This window comes from Pogoniulus pusillus, chromosome 23 (genome assembly GCF_015220805.1).
Source record: "Pogoniulus pusillus isolate bPogPus1 chromosome 23, bPogPus1.pri, whole genome shotgun sequence".
NCBI classification, from domain to species: Eukaryota; Metazoa; Chordata; class Aves; order Piciformes; family Lybiidae; genus Pogoniulus; species Pogoniulus pusillus.
In genome coordinates, this window is record NC_087286.1 from 22,667,144 (window position 1) to 22,688,558 (window position 21,415).

General features: G+C 46.9%; 1 protein-coding gene across 8 annotated transcripts in view; it reads left to right on the plus strand.

Annotated features, from left to right (window-relative positions):
* The window catches only part of LOC135185774 (mitogen-activated protein kinase kinase kinase 3-like), a 77,538-nt gene that overhangs the window by 39,312 nt on the left and 16,811 nt on the right, over window positions 1–21,415 (plus strand). For 7 of the 8 annotated variants that reach the window (XM_064162899.1, XM_064162896.1, XM_064162903.1 and 4 more), the window contains 4 exons: window positions 6,696–6,736; window positions 7,729–7,828; window positions 13,198–13,311; window positions 14,810–14,924. In XM_064162899.1, the coding sequence (XP_064018969.1) occupies window positions 6,696–6,736; window positions 7,729–7,828; window positions 13,198–13,311; window positions 14,810–14,924 (370 nt within the window). The remainder of the gene's footprint in view (window positions 1–6,695; window positions 6,737–7,728; window positions 7,829–13,197; window positions 13,312–14,809; window positions 14,925–21,415) is intronic. The other variant, XM_064162898.1, reaches the window with a different exon arrangement.

A 21,415-nucleotide genomic window follows, 5' to 3' on the forward strand; every position in this document is an offset into this window, starting at 1 on the left:
ATCTTTGAAAAGGAGCTGGTTTGAGGAACAGCAAGATCGTCCTAATGTTATTCCAAGTGCTTCCTCTGCACTATTATTAATTTTATCACTTCATTACTCCTCGAGGTATAGCTGGAAAGGATCCCTTCAGGCCATCTCCTGGACTGAACAGGCAATGCCATTTGTTTATAGCATTGTCTCTTAAGAGGGGAAGGAGGAAACGGCAGAGTAATGATCTGCATTGTGATCACCAAAGACGAGTGGGGTAAGAAGGGAAACTGCAAAGAATGAAGACATCCCAAGCAGAAGCTTGGAGGAGAATGGAGCAATGACATGAACATTTATTTTGTATCTGTCTATTTATGTGCACATTCATTTGTTTATGTAAGTAGTACTTGGCAACTTGCAGTATGAAGCTGGTTGTCAGTGCTGCACTTGGGTCCAATGACAAGGCATTGGCATGAGCCTCTCTCACAGCTGGTGACAGCTAGCAGGTCCTCTGGCAGATTAGTTCTGATGGCAAGTTCTCCCACTGCAATAAAACCTAATATTTGTGAGGAGCACAAATGTCAGACTGACCTGAAAGTTGTTCTTTTAGTAAATTACCTCTGGACTCTCTTTTCTTTGGCAAGTTGGATGTAGGACAAGGCTTGCTCATAACTAGAATAAAATACAGCTCATGTTCTGCAGCTCTCTGTTCATAGGTCTTTAAACAGCTTAAAAGGAGTTTGGCTTTATCACATCTGTTATGCCTTTGGGAAATATGACAGGGGTTTATAAACACCACCTTAAACATGCGAGATGCTATGAGATCTGCAGGGATTTGCCCTGCTTTTGGACCAAAAGCAAGGGAACAGCACCAGCTGGTAAAGCCTTGGCTGCAAATGGAAAAGGCAATGGAGTCCCAAAAATTTGAGGAAGAGACTTTCTTTACCTTGTCTGGAGGTGGAGGAGCTAACTTGGGTGCTAAGAGAGTAACACCAAGAAGAAATCCAGAAAAAGTTATTTCCTGCCAGGTGGGTGGTTTTGGGTAAATCTCTTGAATCCTGTGATTGCTGCTGCTGTATAAACCAAAGATGTCTGCAGCAGGGAGCAGCGAGCCTCCTAGCCATCAGCTGGCCTCTGAGCTGCTCACATGCTGGGTTTGCTTTTTCAGAGGAAAAGAGCGGTAAGGATCCAAGGGGACCAGGATCTCATAACTTGCACCCCCTGAGAGCAGAAGGGGCCATCCCAGACAAACTCCTTTCTGTCTGCTTGCTGAATAACCCGGGGCGCGTGGGGGTTCTGTGCAGATAATACCCATTGATGCGCATTAGTCATCTCCGACTGAGGTCCAGGGACGCGCTCCAGCTGTCTGCCTTGTAACCATTGTCCTGTTGCTACAAGCAGGGAAAAGTGCAGCGCTAATGCAAACAACGTGCACATCAGGGAGCTGCAGAAGTCCCCTCAGCTGGGCCCTGTGCTGTGGATTTCTCCTGTCCAAAGCCAGAAGTTGAGGAGAAATCCCATTGCTTCATGCCTTTGCCCAGGAGTCTCTGCAGCACTAGTGCTGGAACATTTCACTGGTGACCAGGCTTTTCTCCATGGTTCCTAAGCCAGGGAGCAGGAGATGAGAGGAGTGCATATAAACTCTCTGCTTACTCTACAGCTTGCAGAAGTGGGTCTCCTTCATTGCCTCTGTTTTACCCAAGGAGAAACTGAAGCAGAGTAGGTGCCCAAGTTCTTGTGGGTGGAGAAGAGCAAAGCTGGAGTGAGCCCTTCTTGGTGCAGTGCTGAAGGGAAGAGGAGGCACCTTATGATGGTGTTTATTTCTGCCTCTCTTGACCCTCAGAAGGGTTAATGCTGGAGTCAGAAGTTCGGTCCCAAGTGGTTAGTGAGGCAACTGTGGATTTGAATGGAAGAAATAATACAAAAGCCCTGTCCCTGTAGTGTCTCAGCATGGGCAAAGCTGTCCCCTTGTTAGGTGTGACAGGAGGCAGCCTTAGAAGGAAACCCCAGAGGTGGAGTCTGACCATAATATTGTTCCTGATGGCAGCTGGTTCTGGGAGGAGAGGGTGTGGGAGGTGGGAGTCTTTGAACTTGTCACTCATCTGGGACTTTGCAACCTGGCAATTTTAGGTGCTTCAGCAGATGTGGAGATGTGGAGCTGTCTCCTCTGCTGTGTCCCTACCTACAGCTGGTAGCATTGAGGCAATCTAGCCAGGGTGCCCCTGTGCCATCAGACACCCTTCTCCACAGGCATGACTTGCTCATCTTGGTCCTGTACACTAATCTGATCAGCCTTTTGGGTGTTTCAGCCACAAGGGTCAACTCAGCACCTTCTGTTCCGCCAAAGCCATTTCCCTTTTAAGCCTAAGTGTGTTTTCCTGCTATCCGTGGGTGCTTTTATTACAAGACAGCAGGCAGCTCTTCAGGGATCTCTGCAGAAGATCATGATTCATTTCATTTGGAAACACTTTTTCTGGGTTTTTCCCCAACATTTTCCGTAATCAAAAACAGCATGCAGGGCTGCTTTGCTGCAGCTCCAGGGACTGAGCTGGACTGAGCCCATTAGGGTGCAAGGTCCTCAGCCAGGTGGGCAGAAACAGTTTGCCCCTTCTCCCCCCACAGATTCTTGTCAGCACTTCCTCTGGAGCTTGGCAGTTGTAGTCTTTTTGTGAAATTAGAAGTTTTGAGGGAAGGAGCTAAAAAATACTTCAAGGAAAGCCTGTAGAGATGGTGATGAGTTTGTGGCCCCCTGCAGGGGCTTGCTTTTTTCTTTCAAGGCGGATAGATGAAGGAGTACAATCCTGTTGCTAGCGGGGCTGGAGGAAATGCCAATAAAAGTATCTTGAGAAGAAGTTATTCCAGAAACGAAGGGAATGACTGTGGTATTTTCCTGTCAGGGTTGTCCCTTATTTTGTTTGTGTCACAGCAGGGCCCAGAGGCGCCAGCTGAGACGTGGGCTTCTCCATGCCCCATGCCGAATGGAAATGCACGTGGAAAGGGAAAGTAGGTTGGTGTGTGCAGCCCAAGGGATCAACATCTACATTTTGTGCTTGATTCTGCTGCTCTGCTTTGGAGCATAAAGTCATCGAATGCTTTGGGTTGGAGGAACCTTTAAAGACCAGCTAGTCCGACTCCTCTGCTGTGGGCAGGGACATAGAATCATAGAATGAATTAGGTGAGAAGGGACCTCAAATCTCATCCAGTTCCAACCCCCTGCCACAGGCAGGGACACCTCCCACTAGAACAGGTCACTCAAGGCCTCATCCAACCTGGCCTTGAACACCTCCAGGGAGGGAGCATCCACAGCCTCCCTGAACAACCTGTGCCAGTGTCTCACCACCCTCACTGCAAAGAGCTTCTTCCTATCATCTAGTTTAAATCTCCCCTCTGCCAGTTAAACCCATTACCCCTTGTGCTGTCATTAGAAGACCTTGATTCTCTTGTAGTTTAAAAGCCTTGTCCTTTGTCCCATCATTACAGGACCCAGTAAAGGCATCTTTCCATCTTATAATGCCTCCTTTTTCTACTGAATGGCTGCAGATAGGTCTCCCTGGAGCCTTGTCTTACTACACACTGGGCTTTTTCTTCATACCCTTAGGTAAAGCACCTCACACTTCCATGCCCAGGTTTCACCTGCTTGCTCCAGTCCCTGTCTCAGCTTTCACAGGGCTCTATGAAGCCATCTCTGAAATCCTGTGCCAGAGCTCAGCATTTAAGGCTGGTGCCCTCTACTGTATTTAACACATGTCCCTGAATCTCTCAGCTTCGGTTGCTCCTACACCAACTAATGACCTCTTGATTGTGTGGGGTACCAAGGCTGCGCCATTAACCTCATTGTACATCTGATGATGGCAGGGAGGGTAAATAGCACGACTTGGATTTTGCAAGGAGTTGCTGTTGTCTTCATTCCTCACAGAATTACAAAAGTGACTAGGACCCAGCAGCCTCCACCCTCTGCGCTTCTGTGACTTACCCTCTAGCATTTGCATGTTGTGTTGAGGTGCTTATGGAGAAAATGGTGATTCTGCCATCCCCTTGATCATGCACTTCAGATGCTGGATGCAGGCTTGTGTGAGATTTTGCTCCAGCACTTGGCAGTGCCTCAGGCTCCCTGTAACCTCAAGCCAGTTGCTCCAAACCAGATTTCCATGGGTGTAAAAAATCACAGCCTGCTCCAGCATTTAGCAAGTGCTTTGCATCCCTTGGGACTTCCTAGTGCTTTGGGCACTGCCCACTTGTTTTTATTAAGAAAAAAGGAAAAAAAGTACTTGCTGATGCTAGCAGTGATGAATTCAGCTGCAGCTGTGGGTCAGAAACATGAGCAAGCCAAGGAAAGACTGAAAAACTGTGATCAACTTCTCAGGCTATAGATGAATATTGATCAATCCCTCTAGCGAATGCTTGGTAACTTAAAGTCTTAGCTTCTTTGAGGGAGGCAAGTGTGGTTTATACCAGAAAAAACAAACCAATGGAGTGAATTTTGCTTTCCCCGTTGCAGCAATTGTGTGTTTGCCCAGAAGCAGAGCAGTGTGGGGCAGCTGGCTTACTTCTGTTGGCTTCGAGCCATGGCACATCAGCCCTGTTGTTGATGTGGAAGAAAAGGATGCAGCAGGGTCGTGGCTAGTTTTTTGTTTCCCCTTCCCCCCCTTTCCTTCTCTCTCTGGAGCTTTCGCGGAGTGTTTTGCCGTTTCCCATCCGCAGGCTGTGTCGCAGAGCCCGGGCGGTGCGTGCTGCTCCGCCGCGAAGGGGCAGCGTGTGCTACGGCGCAGCTGGCCGCAGCCTCCGGAGCCGTGCTGGCAGTGGAACCTGCGCTCTGAGGGGCTTCTGCGGCGCGCCTGGAGCCGCCTGAGCTTTCCCCTGGCACGACCTGCTCCTTTCTAAGGAGAAGCTTCCAAGGTTCCTCGCTCTGAGTTTTGGGGGTTTTATTGCTCTCTGATTTTAGAGAAGGGCTTTGCAGAGCTACTTGCAGTGAACCACAGCAGCTGATTTACTGCCAGCATGCCAGAGGAATGAATCAGCCTGATCAGGGGGCATATGCAAGTAGAAGTCGGCAGGAGAGAGACCGTATCTCGCTCCCTTTGTCTGCAGAGATGTTCCAAGGGGGATGTTCCAAGGGGGCAAGCCCACCTGCATTTGACTGCCTTTGTAGAATGATTTGGACTTTCCGCACTAGCTTGTATGTGGTTGTCTCTCTCCCTTCTGAATTTTGGACTAGTTTAGATGTGGTTTGATATTTGTACGAGTTGAGCCTGGTTGTAGAAGTGGGCTGGAGTCTGTCCAAAGGCTGTGGGGCTGCAGGCACCGAGGTGGTATAAATGCCTGTTAAGCAGAGGCCTCTAGCACTGGAGTGCCCCATTTGGTGACTGTCCCAGCACTGGCTCTTCCCAGCCTTTATGGAAGCAGAGCAGATGTCACAAGCAGAGATAAAAAGGATGTGTTATGGGTGTCCCACGTGTTTACTCTGAATCTGCTGGGGTTTTTTTAAAGCTTTTCAATGAATTGCCTCCAGCCTTAACTTCCTGAACTTCAGTGGGGGTTTGCAGAACTTGAGGAACTGTCACTTTAAAACTAAACCCAAAGATGCCCATCTAGTTCATTTTCTTCGTTAGAGACAAAGCTGTTTCACTGTAGCTCTGCTTTCTCCTTGAGAGCTGGCAGTCCAGGATTGGAGTGGAAGACCCTTGCTAGGTAAGGGCTGTCACCTACACATTTGGGGATCATCCCTGTGAGATGCAGGAGATGGCAGGACCGAGCCCTCCTGGTGCCTACAGCTTGGAGGGAGGGGGTGAGGCACTTTTTTTGTCTTGTTGGTGCACTAGGGATGGCAGAGACCTGGTTAACTTGGATGACTAACCTCGTCTGAGAAGTAAAGAGTGGTTCTGATCTCAGAGTCCTGGAATGTAGCCAATGGGAGTGCTAGAGGGATGGCTGTTGGCACAATCTCACTCTGAGAAGCTGAAGAAATGAAAATGCTCCTTGTGGTCACTATCACTGTTAAATATGCATAAAGAGAGGGTGGGAGAAACAGCTTTTACCAGACCCTGCACAATTGTACACTCAGTCTGCTGGCTCTTCTTTGGCCAAATTTAATGATTTCTCTAGAAGTGAGCAGTGGGTCAGTTCAGGGTGGGCATTTACTGTGTACAGTGTAGTGATGCCTCCTATACTTTGCATTTTGTAGGTCTTGACAAAATACCATCCCTCCAAAAATCACCCCAGCACTGCTGGCTTTTAAAATCCAAGACTGCTTCTCCACTTCTTTTTCCCAGATATTCTTGCATTCTATTAAACATCTTCAGAGCTTTGCTTTCTGAGTTTCCAACAGAAAAGTGCTGTAGTGAAACCATGGGAAGTTCAGAAGATGGACAGACATCAGACACTTAAGATGTTTAATTGTTTGATAATACTGCCTTGTTCCCAACCAAGTTCAGACCATTCAGAATTTTCCACTTTCATTGATGCATTTTATCAAAGCTTCACCGTTGGCCCAGATGACCAAGTGTCTTGTGTACAGAAGCCCTTAGATTTTTTGACAAGTCATTTATCAACAGTGTAGAATTTTTCCCACAGTCCACAGGTGTAACAGGCAGCTTGGCCCAAGAAGACCAGATATCCACCTGGAGTGAGGGGAGTCTTCCTGAGAACTCTTCCAGCTTTGGATTCTGTGAGTCAGTCTGGGATACGTTTTGGGCCGCCTCACCGTGTTTTCTGCTTTTTTCTTTCAACAGCGAAATGTCAGGATCAAGTTTGAATATGAAGGAGAGAAAAGGTATGTACTCAGCCCATTTCCCCACATGGACAGGGAAGAACTGCATGTTTTTGTCCGGCATCATCCTACTGACTTCAACCAGCCACGGATGAGCTCCCAGGAGGATTTATTCCCCTAAAACCAAGTACAGCTTTACACACAAGAGGATTGCCTTGTCATCCTGTTTGACATAAATACCTCCTGGGATTTGCACACAAGCCATGTGGTTCCAAGCTGGAAGCCATGAAATGCTTCTTACCAGGGACATTCTGGAATATTTTCCTCATTTTGATTCTTGAGCCCTACTGAAACACAGCTGAGCTGCAGCTCTGCAGAAATGTGTCCTTTGATTAGCAGCCTGCTTAAGATAACCAGATTTTGGGCGTGAATCCCACACAAATAGAGCTGGGAGTTAAAGCTTGCCCACCCTTCCCTGCCTGACATTTTCATGGAATCGCCTCTGCTTAGTGCTTGGTGGCTGTAGCAGGACAGGACACAGGGCTGGAAACTCACAGGCTGATGGTCCAAGTTGTGTGTTAAAGTCAAGGAAAATTTAAGTAATACTATTGTGTGGTTAGAGTGTACCTACTGATAGGTGCCTGTAGAGCTTGCTGTATGTGATGGCACAGAGGAGTCACAGGAGGCCAAAATGCATTATTCTACCTTCCATCCTTCCTCCCTGTCAGAGCCATTTGCTAAATAAGATGATAAATCACTACCTGGTGCCTGATCCTGAGTCTTCTCCGGTGAAGGGCTCCTGGACATTCTTTTCCAGCTGTACCTCACATATAGGGGATCAGCACTAAGATTTTTGGTAGCTATTCTTGCAGGGTAGGTGAAGTCCCCCCTTGGGCATAAAGATAAGCAACATTTCTATGAGTGTAAAAGCAAGGAGCAAGCTTTCTGCTTTGCTGAAGAATACAGATCCTTCCTTTTGAACTGTCAGTCTAACCCCAAGTTCCAGCATGCTTCAAGTAAATGGAGACTATTGTTGTGTTTGTTTGTGTGTACAGGATTATCCAGTTTCCAAGACCAGTCAGGTTCAAAGAAGTGGTGCAGAAGGTCACAGATGCTTTTGGACAGACCATGGACTTAGTCTGTGTGAACAATGAGGTACTCTTCTCGTTATTGCAAAAGGGGAGGTTTAGGGTGCCTTCGGAATTGAGCTTTGTTCTAAATGGCCTAATTTAGTGTTGCATATGTGTATGGAGAAAAATAAATGTATATTGTGGTTGCCATCTAGCAAGCATGTAAGAGTGATTGTCTGGACACAGCTCAGTTGGAGTCTTGGACTCCAAGCCAACTTCTGATTTCTCAAAATTAATTCAATTAAAGCCCATGAAACGGTGACCTAGGAACACTGCCCAGAACAAAAAGTCCCTTCAATACAAACAGGGTGATGAACTGAGTGACTGAGATGATGGAGACATTGTCAGTTCATCTGCACAGTCAGCGGCAGTATATGCTTTCTTCTTAACACTCTTGGGACAGTAGGACCAGCTGTTGGAGTGTCTGGTTGGTGAGAGCACACACAGGGCAAAGAGGAGAATGGCTGAGACCAAATGGTTTTCCTGAGGGCCGTGCGAAATGACGGTAGGCTACTGCATGCTTAGGTAGGATGCAAAGCCTTCCCATCTTGGGGCAAATTACAGGAGCATGATGAAGTCCAGAGAGTGAGAGACAGTGCTGGTAGCAAACACAGTGTAAATCCATTTAGCACTGACTTTGTCTCATGTCAAACCCCCAGAGCCATGTGCGAATTCTTACGGTTGGTCTACGAGTGAAATCTGCACCATTGGAGGTTCCTCTGGCAGGTCATGTGGCCACAATCAAGCAACCAAGAAACCCTCCCTCTGTGATCCTTGCGTTTTAAGGATTGAAGACATTTCTTCTCCACCTTCACTATGTTTTTTCACTTCTCCTCTGAGCCCACCATTGTGCCTGAGAGGAGAGTACTGATAAGAGCCTTGCCCTAAAAGGGGACAATTCTTGGCATCTGTTTTGGTGTGCTCAGGGTTTTCTTGTGAGATGTCTTGCCATGAGAGCTGGTCAGACTCAAAGTGGATTTGGCTTTGGGAAGAAGGAGATGGACAGGTAACAAACAGATGGGCTTTTAAAACACAATTTCTTTTGGATCTGTCCTGTCAGCTTGCCGCTTTGAGTATTAATTACAAGTAGCTAACAGCCCAAAGCATGAAAAGAGAGAGAGGCTGTCAGGAGAGCTTTTTCTCTTCCTCCTCCACTCCCCCCTCTTTTTTTCCCCCTCCCTCTGTTTCAGTGGAGGTTGATCACAAAACCGTTGCTATTCTTTTATAATAGGTACCTCATGATACCAAATTGTCCACTGGGGTATTGGCTTTGAATGCATTCAGGTTTCTAATCTTGGGCATACTCTGACAGCCCTCCCAGGAAAAGCCTGCCATTGAATTCTCCAGGAATGACTCATTTCATTCCAGGTTTCTTTCCACTGGAAGAGGAATTTTTTCCAGCAGCAGCGAACAGAAGCCTGAGTAACGCATTTTATCTCATGTTAAAGACGGTCTCCCTGGGCATGTGCACAGCACGCATGGAGCCAAGAGCAGGCCTTTGGGTACTGCTGTCTTCTTAGAGCTGAGAACAACTTTCAGTGTTGTATTTTTCTATACATAAAAATTTCTCCTTGTGAGTACCCACACCTTTGGGCAGAGGTCTGATCAGTAGTAATTCAGGATTGCTATTGCTGAAACACTAAAACCAGACAAAAGTGACCTTCAGGGAGATAGCCTATACCTCCACGTGATACCTTAGCATCTGGCTCCTAGCATCTTCTGGGTCAGGTTTTTGAGTCTCATGACTGGAAGACTCTCAAGAGGTAGCCTGACCACAGACATTACAATTAAATGTTTCAAACTTCCTTCATGCTCAAAGGGAACTGTGCAGTAATTCTTGGTTGCATCCAGTGTTTCTCTTGCAGTAGCACCTTGTAGACAAAAGTTACACTGAAGTCAACTTGCCCCTATAAAATCTCACTAAATGTCAGTCCCTGTCCCAGTGAAGTAGAAGTCCTGAAGCCAAGATCAGTGCTGGCTGGGTGGAGCAAGGGCACACATGAATCACATCCTGGTGGGACCATGGAATCAGCGGGCTTGGGCTGGTAGAGATAAGAGCAGGGCCTGGCCATGGGTGTACCACATAGGGCATATCTGTGTGATAGTGCTGAGTTTGGCTCATCTTTCTGGTGAGTGGGGCAGCAAAATTCAGTCTGGCCATAGACAGCATGACATGGTGTTAGACATCAACTGTGGGATGGATTGGAAAGTTGGCAGGTGCTCTCTCTGATCTGCTTGCTCTGCAAAACAGCTGCTCCAGGTGTTTGCCTTGTTTGTCCTATCTCTGTGACTAACCTGAGATTTGAGTTTGGCCAGAACTCTGAACCTCAGTGTGCCACAAGTTCCCTTCTTACCCTCCTTGCTTGTTTCCTCTGAGACTGCTCCTCAGCATTATTTCTGGAGGTTAGGGAGAGTTAAACCCTAGGGAAGTGGTAGAAGCTCCATTATGGAGAGGGGGAGGAGGGAAAAGCATGTTTAACAAATGTTTGTTGAGGATTGTTGATGCCAGTTGGTCCTGCACTGGGCAGGAAGATGAACTAATTGACCTCTCAGATTTTTCCCCAACCCTGCTTCCTACTATTCTGTGCTTTCTGCAGTGTCTTACAGAGGTTCATGCAGTACTGTTGTGGTCAGAGAAATCTCACCCTTTGCATTCACTTTCTTATAGCTGCAGTAGATTGAATATCAAGGTGCCATACTAAACCAGTGGGCTCCAGAGGAGCAAGAACATCCAACAAGTTGTATTTAGTGAAACTTCTGTGTAGGCAAACTTGCATTAATTATGGCTACTCCCTCTGTAGACAGAACAAACTCAGTTACTGAAATCCATCCTGGCAATTACATCTGTGGTTCTGTGTGAGTCTGTGTTTAGTTTCATGCCTGGTAGATACCTGTTCTGGATATCCATATGTGCTGAAGTCTGGAACGAATTGAGTCAAAATCTTGTTGCCAGATGTGGGCAATGGGTAAAGCCAAGCTAAATACTGGCTCCAGGCCTTTCAGAGGAGGGCAGTTTTCCGCCTGATGGTTTTGGCTTCTCTGAAGTAGACATGCAAAAGCATTAATGTTGTGATACTGGAGTGAGGTGGAGTGATCTGCAGAACATTCTGTTCAAAGCAGCAGCTGATGATTTCTCTGAACACTTGTGTAGAGCTCAGCAAAGGGATGGGTGAGCATTGGGACTATGCCTACAGTTTGGAGTCAGATTCTGCTTGATGGTGAAAGAAAGGGGAGCAACTCTCCACCATTCTGTTGGGTGAGCTTAGGAGAGAAGGCTTGTCAGCTTGATGCACCTGTGGAGCTCTCGTGAACTTCAAGACGGTTAAGCATTGTACCAAGAGAAATCTCTTCAGGTCTCTTTCTTGTATAAGGAGGCAGACTGAGACCAGCTACACAGTGCTTGGGAGGCATATTCAATGCTATCTTTGTCTGGTATCTGCTGTGAACATGGGTGATTCATTCTGAACCCAAAGTTTGACCGTGGTCTAACCATTTAATGTGTGGATCTACTGAAAGCCCTGAGTGGTTGATACTATGTGGTCAGTACTTTCATTCACATCCAATCCCTGCACCAGGTGGTTTGGTCCCTTGCTTGGAAGGTCAGGGACATTTTCCTGAACTATGTACTGTGTGGTTTGGTGGAGAACACAAGTCCTTACAGCCTATAGGATATACTTAGGCAAGGCTTTCTGAAGAGTTCCTCTTGGAATATTTTTCCTACCCACGAGTAAGTAACCAGATTTCAGACAAAGGGTGCACACCCTGTCATTATCCCTCTTCCTGACTGAGTGTGCTAAATGCTCTGCTCTAGAGTCTCTTTGTGTTTTTTTGGTAGAAATTTCAGAGCCAGCTTTGCATACTTTACACCAGAAGAGCAGAGCACTTTTAGCTCCACCTGAGGTTCATTCTTTAGATGAAACTCAGTCAAAACTTTGAGGTGCTCACACTGTGGAAACAGCAGCCAGACAGATGTCTCAAGATTGAGCTTGGCAAGCTCAGAATGTGGTCCTTGGGTAGAGGAGGTGACTGTAGGAGTTTTCTGAGGGTGAAACTTCATCTCCATTTAGCCAAGGTCCACAGTTTTCCCTTGACCTGGTCATTCCTGAAGTCCTAGCTTCACTGCACACAGTCTGAGGTGTGTTTGCCTACAGGCCAGTAGCCAAAACTTTAGTGTCATCTTCTCTGGCAGTTGATCTGAAGCATTTTTGCTCTGGCTGGTCACATGAACACTGATCACCCAGAGGGCTGAGCTGCCTTTCAGGAGTTCTGGGCAGCTGTGGATCCAGTGAGAGCCTACAAGAGCTGTGGGCAAGCTGGTCCCTTCAGTAGGTAAATAGTTTGTCTACTTTGGCGCAGGCATGAATGTAAATGTGTGCTGTGCTGGCTGGACTCAGTGCCAATCCTCAGACAACGTACAGAGGCTGAGGCTTGAATTTATGAGATTGGGCAGAATGCCCCTGTGTGGGGGGCAAAAACTGTAGTTTTAATCTTAGCCCAGAGCAGCAGAAGACCATAAAAGCTCCTCTGAAGTGCAGGTGTGTGGGTGTTGGAAGCTTTGCAGGCCATCTGCAGGACGTGGATGCATCCACACATGCAATGCCAGGGTCAAATTCCTTCTGGAGATATGAGGGCAGTGATCTGCCCCTCACTAGGAAAACACTAGAACTGTTAGCTGCCTGGTAGACACAGCACTGTAACTCTCTGTTCTATTTGCCTTACAAAGTACAGGAGGTAAATTTGTCTCCTGGGAGTCACAAAAGTGGTCCCTGTAGGGAGAGTAGTGCACACCTTTCACATCAGAAGGGAAGAGGCTCTTGTTTGTGAGGTGTTCCCTCATTTTACCCGATGCCCAAACACTGGGGGGACTGTGTTGGTTCTCAGGAGCACAGGCTGCAGCAGCAGGGAAGGCCACTGATAAGTTATCAGAATAAATCTTTGAGAGCAGCTCACTGCTTCCTTGGAGTGCCATTGCACGACCATCTTCCCAGGAAAAGTGTGTGGGGTCGTTTTGGGCTTGGTAGCAGCTGGTCTTGGCTACAAACTCCCAAGATCAGAGCAGCCCCACAAAAACAGACAGCAAGCCTAAGGTTTCATCTCAGCCTTCACCTCTTCTCACTAGCTGAATTGGTGATGTGACCTTTAAGCTGTCTGCTTGCAGATGTTTTTTGTTGTGATTTTTTACATCTGTTCCTTGAGAACAGATGAGATGAGAGCTTGAAAGACATTGCTGTAGCTCAGCAAGCTAGAGGGCATGGGGTCTTTGTTTTCCATCCACCTTCTTGGGTTCCTCCCTCATGTCCTGATTCCCAAGCTGCTCACTGCAAAGGTCTGGCTTCCTCTGTTTACTCAGAAGTGTGACACAACTGTGCTCCGGTGTTTTTCTATCCCTTCCAGCTCCTGATCCCTCTGAAATCCCAGGAAGATTTGGACAGAGCGATGGAACAGTTGGAGCTGAGCCCTTCCCTGAAGAGCCTGCGGATCCTTGTGAGCGCTCCAAAGAAATCGAGTGTGAGTCTTTCACCTTCTCTGCTCTTTTGTGTCTGGGGAAAGATGTCTTGTTATTGTGCTGGGGACTGGAAATGAGTCTCCTGATGGTGAAGGCAGAGGGCAAGGTGGCCATAAAAGAGATTAGCCCTGCTCTGGCTCAGCTGCTCAAAAACCCTCCAGTCATTAGACTGTGCTCAGCTTTCTCTAGCTCCTGCATCCCTTGTAGGGTTAAATACTGCACTGATCCTCAGACAAGGTTAAACCCCAAGAGAACCCCTTTGCTTTTTGCCTAAGGATGGTTCCTTTCTGCAGAGGAGTTTCTGTAGCCTCTCCTTTATATTTAGGGTCATGCTCTGGCTCTTGCCATGCTGAGTGGCAGTGTGGGGGCTGTTGCCTCCATGTGGTGCTGCAGTACTAAAGCCAGGAAGAGCAAACTGGAGAATCCTTCAGTCTCATGCAGGACTGTCGTTGCGTGTTTATTTTTTTGGTTCTCCTGAGCTCAGTGGTTTTGCAGCTAAGCCTGTTAGCTTGACCTCGACTGCACAGAATGTCTTGCCAAGCACATGTTGTGCTGCCCCAAGCACGGGCTGCAAAGCAAGGGATTTGCAGATGTTGCAACTCTGTTTCTAACTTATGTTTCCTAGAAGTCCTGGAGAGACTAGGACTCTTGAATCACAGAGTTGCATGTCCTTATACTAATGCTGGTGCTTGCAGGTCCTGAAACTTCTCTGTTCCTTTTGAGAGGCAATTAGAGGGCCAGGACCAGAGTCCTAGGGGAGTACTCAGCCATCAGTTGAGGTTTCTTAAATCTAGGGCAGAAATGGAACAATCTTCTCTAGCAGCTGTGGGAGCACAGAATCATTCCAAGTCAGCTACCAAGAGCAGGGGAATGGGATGGATTCACACATACCTTTGAGAGGAGGTCCTTCTCTTCCTGAAACACAGAACCATGCATGCTGCATGTAAGAGCATACAGTCCTAAGGTTATACATGAAATCATCAGAGGATTGCTGTGCACTCTGACATGGCACTGTAGCACATGTCTTGGCCACAACCATTGAAGTTACCAGCTGAGTATGCATTTATTTGCTCTCCTCCTTCTCTATCTTCTCTAACAGAGCCTGATCCTCCTCTCTGTTTCTCTGCAGTGCCTAGGCTGCCATGGAAGTCTAGGGAGCATGGAGGAAAGGCTCTGATTTTGGGATTGTAGACTTGGGCTCAGGCCAGGGATCAGTGTCTGTGTGTAGGTAGAGATAATGCAATGCAGAATCAGTCTTTTATGTCAAATGTCTGTATTTACCATTGTCAACTGGAGCTTAATTTTGTTAGAGTATTTTAATACCAGACATATATTATTGGTGAATGATTTTTGGATCACTCTAGGTTATGTGCACACCTTCTCTTGTTTTTTTTAAAGTAGTTCTTAGGCAATATAGTCATGGGGAACCAAAGACAGGGTTTCACATGGTGTGCCCACAGTAGCTCTGTCTGAGTCTGATCTTCCCCCTTGTCTGATTAGCAGCTTCTCCAGCCAAACAACAGTAAACAGCATGAAATGAGGATCTCCAGGTCCATGGGTGATATCATGGGATCCCTGTACAAAGACTCTGAGAGGACAAGGAAGTATTCAACAGGTCAGTGAAATGCAGCACTCTGCTGGACTTTTTCTGCTGTTACAAGCTGGCTGCCATCCCCTTTCTCTTTCCTGTCACAACCCTGAAGTTGCTGCAGTCTGGATGACCACTCTGATGTCTCCCACCAGTTGCTGCTTATCCTCAGCCTGAAGAAGAGACTGCAGGTTGCGTAGGTTGGATGAGGTTGTGGTGAGCAGAGTCCCATTGGGCATCAAAACTTAGAACGGCAGATCTGAGGTGTGATGTTGGTAAAAGTCTCTAGGGAATTCAGTGCTGCTGAGCTTCATCACTGTGGAAAGAGGATCTATAGAAAGCCAAGGCGTTTTGAAACCTTGACATACTCCTTTTAGCCATCTGCTACTGTTCTGTCTCTCCTGTTTTCCCAGTGAAGGGAATAACATAGATGAATGAGCTTGGCTCCTGAGCTGGGACCAGCTTTGCCACGTAAGGACCAAATAGATGTTTCTGCACCACCAATTTGTTCTTGGGGGTGAAATGAAGTTTGTGGTAGCTGGTTTAGTGGTTTCTGAGGAGAAGGGATGTGCACAGGTGTTTTGCAGTGGTCATGTTTCAGATGAAGGGGAGCATCCTTTTTCTTCAGACCTGCAGCCTGGGAAGCCAGGACAGCAAATGCTTCTTGCAGCCCTGCAGGAAGTGGAGTTTGTGCCTAGCCTCCTGTGGTTTTCTTTGGTTTTCTGTGCCTTAGTTTGTGCTTACTTTCTAAAGTCCTCTGAGCCTCTTGATATTCTGTCTGCAGGAGCTTTTGTGAGAAGAACCTTGTCAAGATCAGAGTGCCTTGTGCAGAACTGGTAACGCAGGGCTGTATAGCAGGGGCATAATTCTTCATATTACAACATATAGGCAGGATTGACAATTTTGTCATGCAGTTCTGTGCCCTCTGCCATGTCTATTCTGGAGATCCCTGTTGTTGTACAATTATTCAGCAGCTATAGGCATGACAGCATCAGAGGCCTTGAATAAAGTGGGGCCCTCCTATGCAAATGTGCATGAAGATAGACTTCATCCCCCAAAGAGCCTCTGTGCTTACATGGCAGTAACCTCTTCCAAGCTCTTTTCTCTGTGTGACAAAAGAATATTTTTCTTCAAGGATTTTCCCTTTCTCTGGCTTGTAGCCTGTGCTGCCTTGATAACATATCCTGTGGTTTGCTGCTTCTCAGTTACTGATACATAGGAAATGGTCTTTTAAGGCAGGTTCAGTATAGCCTCTTGTGCAGCCATGCCCAACTCCTACTGAAGCCAGAACCGTTGTAGTATCCTGGCCAGTTTTGCACCACTGACTGATGTGTCACTGCCTTGAAAAGCATCCTGTAGATAAGACTTAAGTAGATGAAAGAAGATGCAGCAGCTCTGCAAGGGTGAGAACCTCAGGTACAGATGGATTTTGAGGGAATGCCTCAATAGCAGAGTGGAGGACTGCGCATCACCAGGTGCAGGATGCACCATGTACTAACAGGATCTGCGTCCTGACTGCTAATGCACCAAACCCAGGGTCCTCAGCACTGCTATACAGTTAGGTAGCAAAGGTAACCAGGCTATGTTGCAGACACTCCTCCTTTTTTTTCCATGCAGACTGTCAGAAAAGAGTTTACAGCAAACTCTTTACATGCCAACACCACAGCGGACTTCACTTTGGAGTTATCTGGGTTCTTCATGGAGCTGCCACAGCTTTGCTTAGGAGGTGTTCACAGACCAGCACATTAATTTTCTTGACCTCCTGAATAAGAACTGGGTAATCAATCTAGCAGTTGGACAGAAACTCCAGCAAGCTGAAAGGGAGAGCAGTATTTAAGTGGAGGATAAATCTGAATGTCAGGAAGTAAACAGAGATGATCCCGTGTTGTGGTTCCCTGAACCAGAGATTTCACTGAACTTGGTGAATAGTCAAAAGGCAGCCTAAGAAGCTGGGGTTTCTGTAAGAAAACCAATTCTTCACTTGCAGTGGCAAGGTATTCCAGTGTTCACTGCTGCTGTCAAGAGAGGCTCTTAGCTCAGTTTGTCTTTTCTCTCAAAACCATATTTAAAGGGATTTCAAGTGACTATAAAAAAAGGTGCTTTAGGTCATGTTCTCAGTGTTTTCTGAAATGTCTCTGTTTTTCTGCTGACTCTGCCATGTGTTAGCAGCAGCAACAAATAATAAAACTGCCTGTTGTTGGCACAAGCCTTTTGGAAGGGGGGGGTAGGTGTTCTGGGGAACGTCTGGCTATTTTTGCCTCTACTGAACACAAAAATGTCTTCAACCCATGTCCCTGAAAAACCTTATGCAAAGTCAATTTTTTGCCCAATAAACGTTTCCAGTGGAAATCCCTCTCCTCTTTTTCTTTTTCTTTTTTGTATTTTTTTGGAGGAGGAGGAAGGGGAAAATGTTCCAGTCTGTTGGTGACTAGCATCTGCAAGTGTTCAGCTGTGTGCCAGGAAACGTTGGCTAAAATCTATTGGGGTTCTGAATTTTCAGATAGCTGAAGGTTGATTTTATTTACTTTGAGGAAATACATATTTCAGAACGTTATCCACAAATCATTCAAGAGCCTCATTCCAGACTCACCATTTCACTAGAAACATTTGCTAAAAGCTCTTTTTTTTTCACCCAGGCTGCTGAGCCATGGCATCACAACAGGCATGAGTACTGTCTGGGTTTGGACTAACAAACATGGACCTGCCTTGGGAACAGCAGGACATTTGCCCTGGAGAACTGACACTGCAGTTGTGCTGCCCAGGGTTTCATGGGTGTCTGGACATGTGCAACAGCATCTAACCCCTGCTAGTACACTGGGAGGAATTAGATTGCAGATCTTTGGAGAGAGATAGTGCAAAGACTTTGCTGGTGCATGGGCTGGCCAGATGGCTGAGGAAGAAAGGTCTGGAAGTGATACTTGCACTGTTAAGGTCATAGGGATAGGGCACAAGCACTGGCTGGCTGTTGATGAGATTGCTTAATCATTAGCATGTTCCCTGCTCAGCCGAACAGCAGTGCCCGTGTACAAACTGGGATAGCATGGGCTAGGGAGCTGTTGCAGAAGTTGGGATGGATGAGAACCCCTCTGTTTTGAGAAGAGGAGGAAAATCTGTCTGTGTGCATAACATTAGTTGCTTTAGGTCTAGAAAATGGACTCCATTTTGTTTATTAGTATAGAAGACCCCTGAAGTTTGCCTTAAATCTAGAAATGGAGGGAGATTTGGTCCCTCTGCTCACACCTCTCCTTGACAGTCACAGAGTAAGAAATTTCCTGCAGGTGTCTCTCATCTTGTGCCACTGCATCCTAAGCCTGTTATGTCTGCCAGGGCTCAGAGGACCAGCACATCTTGACATCATGTCCCTCATTCAGCTCTGCAGTGATGTCATCCCAGGGCTGGGCTGTCCATGGCTGCAGCTGTTGAGTGTAGACAGCTGCCAGCAAACCCTCCCCAGCTCTGACATTTAAGGGGCTTCTCTTCTTCACTGGGCCCATCACTCAATGCTGACCAGTGATGGATGAAGTTTTGTGAAGGACCTCGGGAGGCAGGGAAAGGATCAAGCCAGAATAGATGGAGGCAGAGGGATAGCAAAACTGGCACAGGGGAGCTGGCTGTACATGCAGCACCAGACTCTGCACATACTATGTGAAAGAATTCTTAAATAAAAATAACAGAAGGCAACATGAAAGACCCCAGTAGATGCCAGCAGCAACTGTAGGTCTCTGTGCTGGCCTGGTTCACCCTGTGCAGGACATGTTGTGCTCCAGTCTCAAAAATATGGCTTTACATTAGTGCTCACAACATGAAGCAGAAATCCCTTCCCAATGCACCTTGGTCCAAAGGGTAACTGAGGTCAGATGCTCAACCAGTGCCAGCCTGCAGAGCTTCTCTTAGTTCAGGAACCCAGAGCACAGGTGCTGACATCTGTCCAGCATTTGGCTATATAAAGAAGTGCCTCAGAACCTGCCCCATCCCTACTGGGTCTGAGGACTGGAGCTGACATGTAATCCTGTAGGCTCAGAAGGACAGTCCTTTGGGGGTCTGCTTTCTGTACCTGGCACTGCTGCAGTTTCTTGAGTTAGGTCAGGTGTGAAGAGCATCTGACATGTCAAACGGGCACATCTGGGCATGTCAGTCCATTCCTTTATCTGCCTTTGGGAAGGTAAAGCAGCGTTAGTTATTACATGCAATATGCTGTGTGTTGCCTCACTATGAGTTAGGCTTGCTGTTGAGTACTGCCATTGCTCCCTTTCTCTGACCCCTCTTTTCCATTGCCCTCCACCTACGGCACTGAGCTTGCCAGAGGTTTTGTTAAGGGGACAGGATATGGCTGGAGGTGAGGAAGAGTCTTGGCTCCATGGCTCTGCTTCCACCACCTCCCCACATTCCTCCAGGGCAGCTGCCCACGCATGAGTACGAAGCAGCAGCAACCAGTGCTTGTGAAAGTGTGAAGCTGCATATATTACTCAGAATGGCTCTCCTACCCAAACAGCCTGGCCAAAGGAGATCTGGTTCAGTCTAGCAGTTTCCAGGCATGCAAAAGCCTAAGCATTCTGTTTAACTTCCTTGCCTGCTGGGAAATGTCTAGTGTCTTACCCTTTTATACAGTGTTTGGCAGGAAATGTGACTCTTGAAGGTCAAACGCAACTGACCTGATTACTGAGAGTAGTTGTTATAGGCAAGGGCTTAATATGAGATCATGCAAAGTCTTTACACTTGTGATAAATCTCATTTAACTCTCTGGGTTCAAAATCAAACAAGACTATAAAATCTCAGTCAGAGCTATTCTGGACAGTGGATGGGTTGTTGCAGCAAAAGATCCCAGCACTGCACAAGCAGATGCACACCTCCTTGTAGCAGTAACAGTAAGATACAGCAGTTACACCACAGCAAATCCTCAAGCAGCTTTTTAGAGCAAGAGCCACCCAAAAGGCCTTATGCTGCATTCTGGAGTGACATCTGCTAAGCAAATAAGGGGATGATAGTGCAGTGATTTATTCAGGGTGCCTGAACTCTGAAATGGTTAAACATTTGTTTTGTTTATCTTCAAGGAGAGGATGCTGTACTTCCCAACTGGTTTTGTTTTTAGGGCTGGTGGAAAGCCAGTTCATTATGAGTGCTGCAGCACTCAAGAGATTCTCTCCCCTTGATCTTGGCGTTACTTCAGTTGAACTTTTTTTTTTTCACTCTGCTCTTATCCTGCAGGAAATCTGTGAAGGAGAAAATAGAAAGAAGAAAAAAGTAACTCAAAGCCATATGACTTTTATTTTACAATCCAAACAAGGAGTCTGGAGGATGATGTACCAAGGGACAGATCTCTCTCTGTATTTGGTATAAGTCCAGGAAGCCTGATGTAGTGATCTTCAATGCTGGCGTGATACTGTTAATGTTAGAAGCTCCTGATGTATATCAGATTAATGAAAGGTGGGGACTCAGACTTGTGGTGTTGATCACGACGATGGATTTGTGCCAGAAATCAATCTGGCACGGTAACTGTGATGCAGATAGCAGCAGAAAAGGCAGAAGTGTTGTGTTTGTTGATCAGTGTTGACTGTTCACAAAGGGATAGGTCCTTCCCAGTACCTTTCTCTTAAAATACTATGCTTAGCCTGGACATATTGTCACCCAGTGGCAGTGAGGAACCAAGGAGTTGGCAAGAGTGCAGCAGAAATGGATGCAAAGTGCAAGCAAATGTATCTCCATGTGCCTTCTGACTCTTCAGGGATGTGTACCTTTTAAAAGACTGCTTAGAAACAAGTTGTGTTGAGTGCGGGCTGGCATTGCACAATGCCGGCTGCTTAATGCTCCAACACGGAGCAGCACAGACCTCTGTCAGCAGTTCCTTGCCATGAACTGATGACAGTCCTGGATTGGAGGGGAGGGACTGCAGAAAGATCAGTGAAGCCAAGCCAAGTGAGGGCAATGCTCCCTAAAGCCTGAGAAGGCACAAGGAATTGGTTAGGATAGATTTGGGGGAATAAGAGGCATGAATGGGATATCTATGTGAGGAAACTCTGACATTCTCTCCCAAGTACTAAACCAAAATCCTCTTCTACTAAACAAGCCCTGGGGGAGCCTGTGAAAGCCTTTCTGTGCGGAGGTACACAGGGCACTCTTCAAAGCCCCAGGGATATCCAGATGGCACTGCCTGGTGTGGAGACTCTGCCAGCTGCAGTCATGGAGATTCTGGGGCTACAGACCAAGGAGACAACCCTCCCTTGGCAGGAGATGGGGGCAAGCTGATCTTATTGGTTCTTCACTGCCCTGTGGCTCTGGGTTTTGAGGGCTGGTTTTCCTACCTCTTTATAGGGAAGGAGGAGAGGAGTATCTGAGTGAAAAAGTGTTTCAGTGGTGTTGCAGCAAGTTCACCTGGGCTGTTTCCCAGATTGCTGAACAAGGTAGTGATGTGATCCAGGGAGGAAACCCCAGAGGTCAAAGAGGGGAGGTAGGTTTGGATTTTGTGTTTTGCATAGTGATTGATTGCAGCACAAGAAAACTCTGGAGCCCTTTTCTTCCTG